Source organism: Chanos chanos, chromosome 10 (genome assembly GCF_902362185.1).
Source record: "Chanos chanos chromosome 10, fChaCha1.1, whole genome shotgun sequence".
Lineage (NCBI taxonomy): Eukaryota > Metazoa > Chordata > Actinopteri > Gonorynchiformes > Chanidae > Chanos > Chanos chanos.
Genome location: NC_044504.1, coordinates 34,518,228 through 34,532,396, shown reverse-complemented (window position 1 = coordinate 34,532,396; position 14,169 = coordinate 34,518,228). Strand labels below are relative to the sequence as shown.

Below are 14,169 nucleotides of genomic sequence, written 5' to 3'. Positions count from 1 at the left end.
TTTTTGAATGGATATCAATAGAGAGAACAAATACTGTATGTGAAGAGAGGGGGTTGTTATGTTTTTATGAGTAGTGATCATTGATTTGGGGAGAGGGGAGGAAGGGATGTTTAAAAAAAAGAAGAAGAAAAAGAAAATCTCAGAAAGAGCTTGAGCTGAAGACATGGTGCTTTTCAACTCATTGATCTTCACAAACACACACACACACACACAAACACACACACACTCCCGGAGTGGCTAGAGGCCTTTTGGCTTTTCAGATCTCCACATAAACACCAGCAACCAATCCCACTGGAGAGTCAATTCTCAGGCACAAAAGAGAGATTCAAAAGTATCTATCACTTCCTCTCCCTCTATGTGGTATCACCTCAACGGATGTGTCAATAATTATATTTATCTCTCAAGTGAGATGTTTCTCGAATATGCATTTTTTTTTTGTTGTTGTTGTTCAGATAACCATCCAATAAAGCTTTTGCTGAAAGGCAAGTATCAAAGCAAGGCGCATATTATTACATCAGTGTTAAAAAAAAAAAAATGGGGGAAAAAAAACAGTTTTAAGCATTCACTCATTATCTAAGCGGCTTATCCTAATTAGGGTCGCGGGGGGTGCTGGAGCCTATCCCAGCGCTCATTGGGCAAAAGGCAGGGAAGCGCCCTGGACAGGTTGCCAGTCCATCGCATGGCAGACACACAGATTCACAGCTAGGGGCAATTTAGTGTCTTCAATTCACTTGCTAGGGGCAATTTAGTCTTCAGTTCACCTGACTTACATGAACAGTGGGAGGAAATCAGAGGAAACCCACACAGACACAGGGAGAACATGCAAACTCCACGCAGAAAGGACCCTGGCTGGCCGGCCAGGAACCCAAACCAAGGACCGGTTCTCGCTGCGAGATGGCAGGGCGACCCACTGCACCACTGGGCTGCCTGGTCCCAAGCATAAGTTCCTGAAATATCTATTCACAGATTGGAAAGAACTGAGTTAAAAGCGTGTTTCTTGTATCTTTCCAGAGAGGAATTTCACATTGTGATTTCACAGCCAGCTACATAACTGTGGGTAAACAAGCCTTGCTTTTGCTTTGCCCCTTGAGAAAGAAATGCCTCCAGAAAAAGACAGCTAACATCTCTCGTCGTCCTTTTTTTTATTTATTTATTTTTTTTCCCCGCTCGTAGGGGCCTGTCTGTGTTCCAGCCTCATTTGTAGCACAAATGGATGCTACAGTTTACCACTTGGGTATATGTAAACTAAGAGCCCATTTTAAACTATAGGGAGGGTAAGCTTAACAGACGAATGTGAGGACAGAAGACATGACTGAGTTGTGTAGGAACAGTCTGCACTGCAGGGAGCTGTGGGAGGCTATGGGTGTACTATTGGAAAGGGAGGAGGCTGAAGTTCTCTCCAGGGCTTCAGGGAGATGTGAGAGTGTGAGACAGGGGTTGTGTCAGAGTTACTGACAAAAGACTTCACCACAACACAATACCCTCTGGCATCATCCTCCAATCACTGCTATTTTCCACCCCCCGCCTGTACTCTCTTCACTCATTCTCTAATCACTACTCTATTTCACCCTCTTTTTATTGCTTTATTTCCTATTTTGCCAGAGCACCAGAAAAGAGAAATATAAATATATTCGACAACCTTCTAGTACCCTCACTCTCTTCACTTTATCCATCTACCAATTTCTAGCCAAAGGCATTCTGAGCGTTCTCTCTCTTGTAGATCTTTGATGTATTAACCCATTTTTAAAAACGGATTCTTTTCGGTGTGCGTTATTTTCCTTTTTCTACAAACACATTTTTAAAATAGTGCATGACATTTCTCCTCCATAAGTCAAATTCATATCATTGCAGTGTCTCGCACAGCAAAGCAACATTTCATAATGTGTTTCAACCCAGTGTGCCCGAATGATTAGAGTATTTCTGCCCCCTGCTGGAGAAATATGGAACTGATATGTTCATCAAGCTGGTTCTGCTGCTCGTTTTGTGGTTTAGTATTGGTTGCTTGGCTGTGGGACTGATTTAAATGAAAATGCAAGTCTGAAAACGGACAGATGATGATATTTAATGGTGACTGGTCTCTAAATAGACTGGTTATGGAAACTTTAGCTTTTTTGTTCTCAAATGACGAAGAATAATGTCTTAGCACTCGTTTACATTTCAAATCATAACCACTGTGTAGACAATGAAACTTAAGATTGCATATAAACATTAGACGTCTATGGTGCTTCATCTGTCTATATTGTTTCTTAAACAAATGTCTCTTTTTTCTTTTGCCTTCATTCCAGAGGTTATCGCTCTTGTTATTAAATTATCTTTACTGTTCTGCTGCTCTTGTGCATTCAGTTTGAGGGGTTGTACAGTCATTTCAAACTGTTTTCTCTTTAGATTTAATCTGATCACTGCTTTTACCTCAGATTACCTCAAATCCTAATGATTCAGTTTTGTCTCTGGAGTCAATTTCATTGAAATATTGAGCAATGCTGCCATCTACAGGTGTGTCTTTGATAAATACAGTTCAATGCAAATAACTTATCTGATGGTTTTGACACAATTCATCCATAATTTGAAAATGACATATAGGAAAGAAAAGGAAACAAATACAGATGCAGAACAAATAAACAATGCTTTTTATGAATAAAAAATAAAGCTTGGTAATATAAAAAATTGTACAGTGCATGTGCACAGCAGAAAACAAGTCATATTCAGTTTCAGGCAAAGATAAATTTACACAAACAGATCACACACAGATCACACACATGCACACACACACACACACACACACACACACACACACACTCACACACATTGTATGGTGTGTGTGCATAGCAAGTCACATTCAGTTTCAGGCAAAGATAAATTTACACAAACAGATCACACACACACTCATACACACACACACACACACACACACACACACACACACACACACACACACACTCATACACACACAAACACACACACACACACACACACACACACACACACACACACACACACACACACACTGAAAGCACAATATACTGAGAAAAAGCTTCCTGTTTTCATGGAGAAAATGATGCACACACAGAAAACAGAAGCATTCAGAGAAAACAGAACAGTCGTCTGACTATCTCCTCACAAAGGGCACTCTGTAGTCATCTAGTATATTGCAAACACAAAACCATTAGCTTCAGCTTGACACAACAGAAAGACTTTGTGTCATCTTACTTTCCTCCATCATTGCAGAGTCTTGATACTGTAGTCTCAGTGTCCAGTCAGTAGTCTACTTCCTTCTTTTCAACCCGCCCAAGAGAAGCAATGCAGACAATATTGTTCAAATTCAGGCAACAACATTTCTCAGATTTTACTAGAGGAGATTGGTAGATGTACAAGGTGTGGTTGTTCCATAGTGATGCCTTAAATACCATGTCTGGAAATCCACCATCATCACTTTTTTTTGTCAAGCTGTCAGCTGTGTGCAGTAAAGTGTGTTCAGCATATCTGTGTTACCGTCACTTCCTGTGCTACCGTCTCTCCACGCTCCGGTCCTAACTCAGGTTATAGTTCTGTGTCTAGGTCCAGTCAATGGATTTCAGAATCCAGGAAAAAAAAACAAAACAGCGCCAGTTCTGTCCAGTTCAGCCCAGTTTGACGGCGCCTAGGAAGGTGGAATCCCCGTCCAGGGAGATGTTCGCCGTGGCACGAGGAATCAGCAGTTCCACCCTGTCTCCCACCTCCAGTTTGACGACACCTACGCAGCACACATAACACAACAGGACTGAGAAATGACCTTTTTTCCCCCTTTATCTGGGTCACTGATACTTAATCTTGAACAATATAGTCATTACGAAAAGAAAAAAAAAACATTCCATACTGTACACTGATTGAAACTGAGGTTTTTAGTAGGGGTATGCAAATTTATTTTGACTAGTTTTCTTTTTCTTTTTTTATAAATAACTAACTTTTAAATTCCATTTCACACTAGTCCTCTTCTCCAACCTTTCCATCGTGTGAATGACCCAGTAGCAGTTTCTCTGGGAATACTGGGATATTTTATTTCCGGTAGCTGAGACACTGATTTAACTTGTGATAAATATTTATATATGACATGGAATAAATATGGAGTTTAAATGAAAAAAGACATGATTGAATACAAAAAAATAAATAAATGTAACAGACATTCGTACATTGTTTTACTGAATGAGTCAATATGAGACAAGTAAACTGTATCTCAATCTGCTTTGCTATTTATCTCACTGCAGTAGCAAATACACAGGATTTCCCCTTCTGACTCACATTTGACTGACATTGCACTAATATTAGTCATGTCAAGTGAGAAATATTGATATATCGCTGTTTTGACGCTTCTGTGACACATTGCTCATTTTGCACGGTGATGACATCAGCGCTCTGTCTGGCAACCTCTGTTCCTACCTCCCGTGTAGCAGGTGTTATAATGAACCACTGGGTTCATGCTCTGAATGCAGCGAAACAGCGTCACAAACTGACTCTCGTCTCCGACCACGTTTCTCTTCATCCGGATGACTATGTGGCCCATGGCGAAAGTGGAATCTGTGTAATAAACCTGTCAAAGAAGCACGTAGAAGAATTAAGAGCCACCTGCAGACCGCAGCTAACAGGAGGACAGCTCTAAACAGAGCGGCGTAAACACACAGAAAACACACGAGGCCCGAGTCGTAAACCTAGCCGCGTGTTTCATTTCGCATCAGTGTAACGGGAATATTACCTGTACGCGGTGCACAAGCACATAATGAAAAAAAACCAGATCAAATCATAACACTAAAAAAAAAAAAAAAAAAAAAGCGTGATATTTGATAAAAAGGTCTCGTGAGTGCTGCTATGACATTCTGACTTTTTGTGGAGTGTTTTAGCTGGATGTCTACCTGGCTGTAGACGAAGAAGAAGCCCTCCTCTTTCACCAGCATGGTGTCTTTATCTTCCTCCAGTGCCGAGCCGCGTTTTAGCCCTGTCTGCCACGGAACCCCCGTGTGAGGCTCCAAAGCAAATTCTGAAGACGGGAAAGAGACAAAGACCAAAAAGTAAATGGAGAATACGTCTTTTTGCCATGTCAGAGAGGAGAGAGACATTAAAACAGACCCTTCTGGAAGACCACCTGGGAAACTGGTTTGGTTTTTGATTTCGTCGATACGTTTTGATCCATTTTCCATGGACAACGTGGAATTTTTCAGCATATTTAGATGAACATGAAGCTACATAAGGATAATAAGCTGAAATAATGATTTGATATAAAGTATTTTATAGAGAGATGCTCTTAAAGTTCATCATTGACTATTGATTGCATGGAGCACACTTTTCCTCCAGTTCAGATCTGGTGGAAGGTTGAACTCATTCTGATTATTGCTGCAGTGGTGTGTGTATGACCTCAGAAAAAGGTCTGTTAAAAACATCCTCCAAACTCAAGATGAACTGATAATGCTTTGAGTTTGGCAACTAATCAAAACACACAGGACTAGATCACAGTCAAATCAAACAGCCTTGCATATATAATGCATATAAAGTTATGATTTTGTTTGTGGGAGGGGGTGGGGGGACACAACAGTCTGTAGTGAAACTTTCTCTCACTTCTCAAATGAGTGACACACCCAAGCCTTAGACCATGTTTTTCTGTAAAAAACACATCAATGTTCGGTTCTACAATTTGGCAACATTTGAGTGTGTTTATTTCAGAATGAGATGTAAAAAAAAAAAGTAAATAAATAAAGTTTCTGAATAACATTTTTCCTCTTACTTTTCTGAAAGGTCGTTCTCTTGCTGTCAGCCATCAGCTGCAAGCAGGAGTGCAATGCTGAGAGGGGAAAAAAGAAGAAAAAAAAAAAAGGGCTTTTAAGTTGAGGTTAACGGCACTTTCACAGACTACCAGCCTCCTTTTAGCTTAGCAGCAAGCATGCTCTTCGAGACCGAGGAACCGTTTTATGACACATTTTCCTAATTCATTTTGTCGTCTTCTGACCCATTATCAAAGGCTTCGGTTAGCTGCACGATCCAGCGAAACAAAAAGATCTGACTTTCCACATCCGCACATTCCTTTCCGACTAGGACCAAGTAAGCGATTGCGACTTCAGGAGGTCGGCTTGATTGTTCAAAGCAGTAAATGCCCTTTGCACCTGACTCCACATTGACCGCACTGAAACGCTCAAGATTCTCTTCTGAATTTCTGGTGCAGTCTGCAGTCTATTGCAACTTTCCTTTTATCATACGCTATCGTTTCACACCATCTTTCTCATTCTTGCCTAGACACATAAAAATACACTTTGCAACAAGCTTCCTTTCTCAGAAACAGTTACGCTACAGAAACTTGGTACTTGTCATATCTCTATGGCCACATACTTTTCGTATCTCGACATGCACAATATAAAATGTTGCCATGTTGGTATGTGATAACAGCCTTAAAATAAAGAATAAAAGGATCTCGCAGTTAAGCTTAAGCAAGTCATTCAGTCTGTGTTGCTTTCAGAACTAGACAAGCCATTGTTGCTGCCATTGTTAAGCAGTGGCCTTAACACACGGCACCAGAGGCTTGCCTGGTCGGTCCGACTCACTGGCCAAACTCCTCTTCTTCACCGTGGCCGGCCCTTTCTGTCCCTTAGATTGATCCGTCTCAGATTTGGACTGTGGAAAACTGTTAATCTCCTGAAACGTCTGTGGATAGAGGAGATGTGCGATCATGCAAAAACACTTTGCGGCAGAACGACATTCGAACATTTTATATATGTGTTTTTGTTTTCCTAGGTTGTTTTTTCTTTTGCCCCTTCAGAGTGTCTGACACTTGTTCATGCAAAATAGCTGAAGGGTGTAAAACTAGCTGAATCGTTACATTCACATAAACACACTTCAAAAGCGTTAAAGCACATTTTTTTATGGGCCTACATTAAGAGCAAGACCGCAAAACCTATTATACCATTAAATACAGCCAAACTAAGGTCCACAGACATGAAAATACATGTGTATTTATGACAAAAGGGCATAAAAAGAAACAGATTTGAAGCAGCTGACACACATATCCAGGTAATGCACAGGTTGTAGTTGAATTTAAATGCATTTTTATAAACAGGATTATGGCTCAAGCAGCCACAGGCTCTACGCGGAGGAGTCTGTGGGATGTCTCACCTCCTCTCTGTCTTCTTGCTCCTGCTCCTGCACTTGTCTGCCTCCCACTATTTCCTCTGCCGCCCCGCTCTGCTCTTCTCTCCTGCGGCTTACCTCCGACCTCAGGACCTCCACCTCTGCCTGCAGAGCTAGCACGTGGTGCAGAGACAAAACTGACAAGGAGGAGGAGGTGATAGCTGTAAGAGTGAGGAGCACCACTCCCCAGGGAGGTCTGTGACCCTCACCTCGACCCGCACCCAGCGCGGGCATGACGGCAAACCTCCCTCCCGAAGCACAGACAACTGTTGGAGAAGGGGAGAGAAGGACAGAAGTCTACTCCAAATGGTCAGTTGAGTCCATGAAATGTCTGAACCCACCGCCAATGACCTTTTTCTTTCCCTTTCTCTGGTTCTCAGTTCGCCTCCTTTTCAGCCTAAGCGAACTTCTTCTCAGAACAAGGTTGAGTTCATGCAACGTTCTTCAAATTTAGACAAAAAAGCATGTCTTCACAGATGTTTTTTTTTTTTTTTTTTACGCGTGTCCCCTAATGTGGCTGCTGCTGCTGCAGCTGTTATTCACACTGAAAGCAAAGCAAAGAGCCAAACCACATTCACATCAGGAGCTTCCTAAGATGGATTTAGACTAATGGATCACAATCTTCCCCGGCTTCAGTTTCTTCTGCTAATAGAGAAAGCAAACAAATCCTACAGTGATAAAGAAGAGATGACCAGAGAGAGAGAGAGAGAGAGAGAGAGAGAGAAAGAGAGGAAGGAACTTTAACTCTGTCCAGCAGACTCTGATAAAACCCTGCCTGTCTGAGTTGTGGTTAGTTTGCCAAGTCATAAAATTATCAATTCCCTTCTGGGTCTTATTTCAGAATAAGCTGACAGGGAGTTCAGCAACACAGAGTGAGCATTAGTCCTTCCTCAACTCCAAGTGGTTAACCAACAACATGCAGTTTCCTGCCAAATAGAGCACGCCTCCCTTACTCATCCCTCCACTCGTGAATTCTGATGTTGCAAATGAGAGAAAAAAAAATGTTAACAGCGACAAGAAATAGTTCTGTCCATAGCTTTCCACAGGAGCAGGGGGAAAAAAGGGGGGTGGGGGGGTGGGTTCAGAAAAGGGTTTGTGAAAATAAGTTAGAAGTCAAAATTCATTTGCGTTTTTGAAACTTAGCCCAAATTCAAAAGCAATAAATGGGGAAGTGGACAGTTGCACTGACCAAGCAAAATGACACTTGCCCCCTTCCTGGAAATGCAAAAATGGAAGTCTCAAAATAATGAAATAAAATTATAAAAAAGAAACACACGCACAAGCGCAAACATATTTTTGAGCAGTATACACAGACAAGCTTGCAACTGTTCTCTCACACATTCACTGGTACCAACGGTTATACAGTGAAACACTTCACATTCGGCTCCAGTGACCTGAATACAGCATCAAATTTGCGTTTATGTGCTGTGCTCTGGTTTTAAAGGCGCATACACGTGTTGAAATCTGTGAAGTTTTCTACAGACAGATTTCCATTATGAGGCAATGAAAAAATTGTTTGTAGGACCTTTGATGTAATATATCTATGCCATGCGAAAACAAAAAATGAGATCATCGAAAACATGACTTAGAATGTAACAGCTGAATACTGATAAACAGGAATGTAAAAAGATGCATGCATTCATGAGTATGGGTGCAGAAAATCAAAATGAAAAAAATGAAATGACTGATACCGAAGACCGAAGCAAATTTCCAACGGAGGTGTTAAGCAGAAATCTTAATACTTAAAATAGATTGATGAGAATAAAATGACCTTTAATCAGTAACATTCTCAGAGTACCCTCTCTCTCTCTCAGTAGCATTCACATGGATTACTATAATTCATGTCAGCCAAAACTTCAAAGAGTGAACAAGAGAGGAAAATAAAAAACCCTATCACGTCACAATTTTTTTTTTTTTATTTCGGGACATTGTTCCCCTCATACAACCATACACGGCCCTGAAAACGTTTGTTGTGTTGGATGGTCTCTTAAACACGGGGGTGTAGTAGAAACGAAGGAAAGAAAGGAAACACAGGAGAACTGACTTGGTCATGTTAAGTCTAAGATCTGAGGAAGAGTCCAACAGGCAGGGAGACATCTGACTGACACAGTAGGCAAAGACCGGGAGGGTTTTATTTTGTTTAAACAGTAAAGTTGAGCTGCGTCTAGGATGTCTTGGTTCCATTGAGTGAATAATGGACAATATGGTGTAGAGAATGTCTGAACTTAAATAGCGCTATTGTTTAAGGCACCGCAGTAATCCTCTGTGCATTAGTTACCATCAAAATACATTTTCTATCAGTGCTCCAGAAAAGGTCAACAAATGGAAGAGGGTTTTTTTTTGTTTTTTATCTTTCTTACTGATTAATCATATTCGCTGAAACAGCACAGCGCATGGATCATGCCAGACTCATCACAGTCGACATGATAACGCTCTTCGTTCTAATTTCCAACTAGTGTCTCTGTATTCAGCACAGAGAAAACAAATAAATATAGAATTTAAAAAAAATCAGCTACCTACAAAAGAGCAACACATTTTTTCCAGATGTCCTCTGGACTTTTTTTAAAAAAAATTGTTTTTTTCCAAGTTTCTGACACAAACAGCTTAGTTTTATGTGTCTTATGTAATGCACCAGCTGCATTTGTGATGAGCTGTTCGTACCAACTAATTGTTTAATTCTCTTTCTGCAAAGTGGGAATTTTCCATGATTCATTTTTTCTAAAGGGCATGCGGTGAAGGCAAAGAAGTAGCAGGTTTAAACACACAGATACACACTCACACAAAGACCCAGTAAGCAGCATCCTTTACTTTACTGTACCAATCCATCATAATGCTTATTATTCCTATTAATAGCTTGTACAAAAAATGTACATATCATTAGTGCAATGGAAACAGTATAAAAGCTGGCTAAAGTAGAGCGTTTGTAAGGCTGCTTACAATCACTGAGTTTACAGAACAAACATTCTAGTGTAATTTCCGGGCCTTACAAGAAGTTTTTTTTTCCCCTCCTGTAACAATATGCAGTCTGACCATTTCTATTTAACATCTGCAGAACCTTGCTGGTCCATGATTCATTTACTAAATATTACACTTACAAGTCACTTGTACTTGCAAATTCGTGGAGAACACGGTCAAACAGAACTAACGACATAAACTCGTTGGTTTGCATCATTCTTGTATTTTTTTTTTCCTTTTTTTCCCCTTAAAAAGATTTGAAGTCGTATGAAAGGGAGGCTGCGGATTTGGAGCGTCCGAATGGCTTGTTCTGAATAGCTGCACTGCAGAGCTCTCCACAGTGAGAGCTGGAGAGGAGTTCTATAGAGCGTCTACAGTACGTCTATGCTTGACCGCTCTCACCGCTGCACTCCCTGCAAGACAAGCAGGGCCCTGCTGCCCCGTCTTCGCAGGGAGACGTCCTCCTAAAAGGTCTAGTCACATTTCAAGGACAACAACGCCGCCACTTACAAACGCGTATGTTCAACTGACCCAGAGACAAGACCAGAAAAAATTATTTACAGAAAAGTGTGCCAAAGCTCTCAAAAGCGAGTCACCACTGCTTCGGTCGACCGTAGTGGCCGTCGTTGTTTTTTTTAATGAGTACAGACACAGGATTGAAAGCAAGGACGCAACACTGTCCTGAAGCTGTAGTTTGAGGAGACATTCTTTACCGTTCCAAGCGCACTTACGCATGCGTTTCAGTGGTGTTATTCACTGCTCACTGTTAAACGTCATCCTTAAAAACATCCTCACCTCCATGCATCTATCAGCCAATGCTGCGGCCCTTCACATCCATTTGACAGGACATTCATTCTCCAACAAATCCATGACTTCACGCATGCATCAGTGGTTTCCTGAGCAGATTTCTCAATCAACGGATTCTTTTCTCTCTCACCTTTTATGAACAAGGCAGTGGAACATACAGGACTGTAACTTCTCAGGAGAGCGTTGGGCTAGTGAACGCTACGTTCCCAGTTTTGTTTTGTTTTTTCATTTTCAAGCTATATTACTCATGCTGCACAGAGAGGTCCTGAAATTCAGGACCTCTACATCATAAACACTTGGTTGCACCATGACAGTGAGTAAAAACCGACATTGACAAGACTTAACAAGTCTTAACACCTTGCATGATATTAATCGGCAAAACACCTTTATTGTATTGTAAGATTGTAAGATTTGCAAGTGGGCAAGCATCTGATAAACTGTAGAGTAATTTTTGATGATATATATATGCACATTATATATATGTGTATATAATGTACACATATATGTGCAAGTAGAAAATCAAAGTTCTGGACAGAATCTATGATTGTGTATGTGTAAATAAAAATGGCTAGCAAGACATTTAATTTTTGAACAAATTTACCCATGCATTCATAATTTAGACATAAAAAGTGTGGAGAAGGCATTTTCAATGTAATTTCCACAATTAACCATTCCCCTCTCCCCATTTTTTTTTTTAGATCACTGGTGTTAAACCAGTGGAAAAAGAAAGCAAAATAAAATTTGGGAAAAAACAAAAACCCTACAACAGAGAACATAACAAAAAAATGTACATTCTGGTTTAGTTTGATCCAGGCTCTGGTTTAGTCTGGTGGGCGGGGGGTGGGGTGTCAGATAATGGTTACACTAGCAGCACCCTGGACTGTCTCTTCTCGTGTGTGATTCTTCAGCAGGTCTTTCATAAACTGCTCCAATGCCGCAAAGTACCCCTGGCACTGCCAAGTATCGTTGTGGGTCCCTTCTGGGAAGATGGCCAGGCGTTTAGTCCGCGATGGAGACAGCTCGTAGAGCTGCTTCATCATTACTGGGGGTATCAGTTGATCTGACAAGCCTGAGATAAAGAGGGCGGGCATTCGACACAGCGCCACCTGTCTGTAGGACAAGAACTTGTTTTTATAGCACCAGAGTGGCAAATACCTCATGGGGAAGAAAGAGAAGAGGGTGGCAGCCATATGTGGGATACTTAAGAATGTGTTCTCCACCATGATGGCGGCCACACGGTGAGGGTTGACCGAGGCTAGCCGGATGGCCACCGCGCCTCCCAGAGATCTACCAAACAACACTATCTTGGTCTTGTCGATGTCGGGTCGGGTCATGATGTAGTCCAGCGTTGCCTCGGCATCTTTGTAGAGTCCCTCCTCGCTGGGCTCGCCGTCGCTTTTCCCGTAACCGCGATAATCCACGAGGACCACGCTGGATTTCAGGTTGACCGACATGAGTAGAGCATTGGGCACACGGTGACCAATGTTCCCTGCGTTGCCATGGAAATACAGGATGGTGGGGGCGGTGGCGGGGTTGTCGCCCGTGTAGCGGAGCAGGATGAGATTAAGCCGCACCCCGTCTTTGGTGCGCACGTACACATTCTCGTGAGGGATTCCCGTCGGCATGGGAACGTACAGGCGAGAGGATGAAGGCTGGTCAGGGAAATAGAGCAGTACATCCTGGAACTTGTAAAGGATACCTGCAATAGAGGCCAGGATGAGACCTAGAAGTAGGAAACCTCCGTACAGATGGAACGTGAGGATTAAAGCCAGCAAGGAGATTCGGCACACTCCCCAAGACCAAGAGCCCATGGTCAGCACACACCGCTCGAGAGCCCCCCACAATCTCCATGACTTCTCCATGACAACCAGACTGACTCCTATCTCACTGTGCAAGCACTCTGAAAACAGACAGACAAATAGCATGTTAAATATGGGTGAGGGAGAGAGAGAGAAATGTAAGAGGAAAATCACTATGTTCCAGTAACTTCCCGAACAGAAAAGGAAAAGGTGACAGTGACTGTACAATTTCATATCAGCTAATATTAGCGGACTTCATACACAGAAAAAATGATTGTGCTTTCCAGTAAACTGGTTGTCCCGAACAGCATTCCTCCTATATACAAGGTAAAGGATTTATGACAACATTTCATACTTAATTTTTCATGAATGCCATGTTATTTTGTGCGACGGTTGTTTCTCTGCCCAACTTCTTTGCTTTACCTACAATGACTTGTCAACTGGCCTTAAGGCAATGCTTGCTAAGATTTGCATAGAGCATTACTCAACCGAACAAATAAAATAAAGTCGCGCCAAGACACAGTGGTTGTCTTGGTTTACAATTTTACAGTGTTCTCTACATTAATCGAATCGTCGACAGTTTGAGGATGACATGCAATTCCTGTGGATAACCAGCTACGGCAACAAAATGAAAGCAGCTACGTTGGCTAACGTTGCCCTGTCTTGCTAACTAGCTGGCTACAATACACTATCTACTGGATAGCAAGCAATTTCTTGCCCACTAGCAGTGCTTGCTAAGGTTACCAAGTCAACAGAGCCGCAACAGACACAGAGAGACGAGGAAACTCTGACGTTAGGTTAAGTTGAAACACACTTACAAATGTTTCATGATTCAACTGTACATCTTCAAGCAGATACAAAAAAGTCCCTCAACCTGAAAAACACGTCCTCCTTCTTTCAGTTAGCTACCTACTGAAATAGTCTGTTCGAGAGGTAAAACGAATGGCTTCGTTTTTAGCTACCCTAGCTAGCTAAACTAGCCGTGCTATCTTGTGTCGCTTTTCTGAAATTCCGGGTAGATACCGTCCCAACCGACGGACTGCTTATTTAGACTGTGTATACATTTGTCTTTTTGTCTTGCCAGTTCTATGAAGGATAAAACAGTTTTGTCATTTGAAAAGGATATGAACTCATCCACAAGTACACACTAGTCTGTGTTTGGGCATGCTTAGACGGGATTTAGATGTGTACCGGAAACGACATTTTTACACGAACACCATATCTAAAGCTCTCATGCTCGTAGATTTATGTTCTTGCCCCTTCGTTCACTGAATCGAATTGTCATTGTCATTCTGGTCACCCGTAATACATTATAGTCTATCAGTACATTCGCCTGGGCTTGTTTGTACAGGGAGTGTTTTGTGCATAACATTATTTCCCATATTTCTCATTGTGCAAGCTGGGAATCCCTTTTCACCAAAGAAGAAGAACAGATGGACTGTTCCGCATGATGTTCTGGCACCAA

General features: G+C 41.7%; 2 protein-coding genes across 2 annotated transcripts; both read right to left on the bottom strand.

Annotated features, from left to right (window-relative positions):
- Positions 1–3,617: 3,617 nt before the first annotated feature.
- tnfsf13b (TNF superfamily member 13b) lies at positions 3,618–7,377 on the bottom strand. Its single transcript, XM_030787601.1, has 6 exons — positions 7,129–7,377; positions 6,543–6,660; positions 5,750–5,806; positions 4,884–5,008; positions 4,414–4,564; positions 3,618–3,730 (listed from the first exon to the last, which is right to left on the bottom strand). Exons 1-6 carry the CDS (start codon positions 7,375–7,377, stop codon positions 3,618–3,620), a joined length of 813 nt encoding a protein of 270 aa, XP_030643461.1.
- A 4,273-nt stretch (positions 7,378–11,650) lies between these two features.
- Positions 11,651–13,655, bottom strand: LOC115822893 (protein ABHD13). The gene is made up of 2 exons (XM_030786844.1): positions 13,523–13,655; positions 11,651–12,805 (listed from the first exon to the last, which is right to left on the bottom strand). The coding sequence occupies exon 2, from the start codon at positions 12,765–12,767 to the stop codon at positions 11,754–11,756; it is 1,014 nt and encodes a 337-aa protein (XP_030642704.1). The 5' UTR covers positions 12,768–12,805; positions 13,523–13,655; the 3' UTR covers positions 11,651–11,753.
- Positions 13,656–14,169: the final 514 nt, after the last annotated feature.

Coding starts and splice junctions, on each gene's coding strand:
- tnfsf13b (XM_030787601.1), bottom strand. CDS start 7,377: ATGCCCGCGCTGGGTGCGGGTCGAGGTGAGGGTCACAGACCTCCCTGG. Junction 6,661..7,128: donor AGCAAGAAGACAGAGAGGAG/GTGAGACATCCC, acceptor CTCTATCCACAG/ACGTTTCAGGAGATTAACAG. Junction 5,807..6,542: donor CAGTGAGTCGGACCGACCAG/GCAAGCCTCTGG, acceptor TTCCCCTCTCAG/CATTGCACTCCTGCTTGCAG.
- LOC115822893 (XM_030786844.1), bottom strand. CDS start 12,767: ATGGAGAAGTCATGGAGATTGTGGGGGGCTCTCGAGCGGTGTGTGCTG.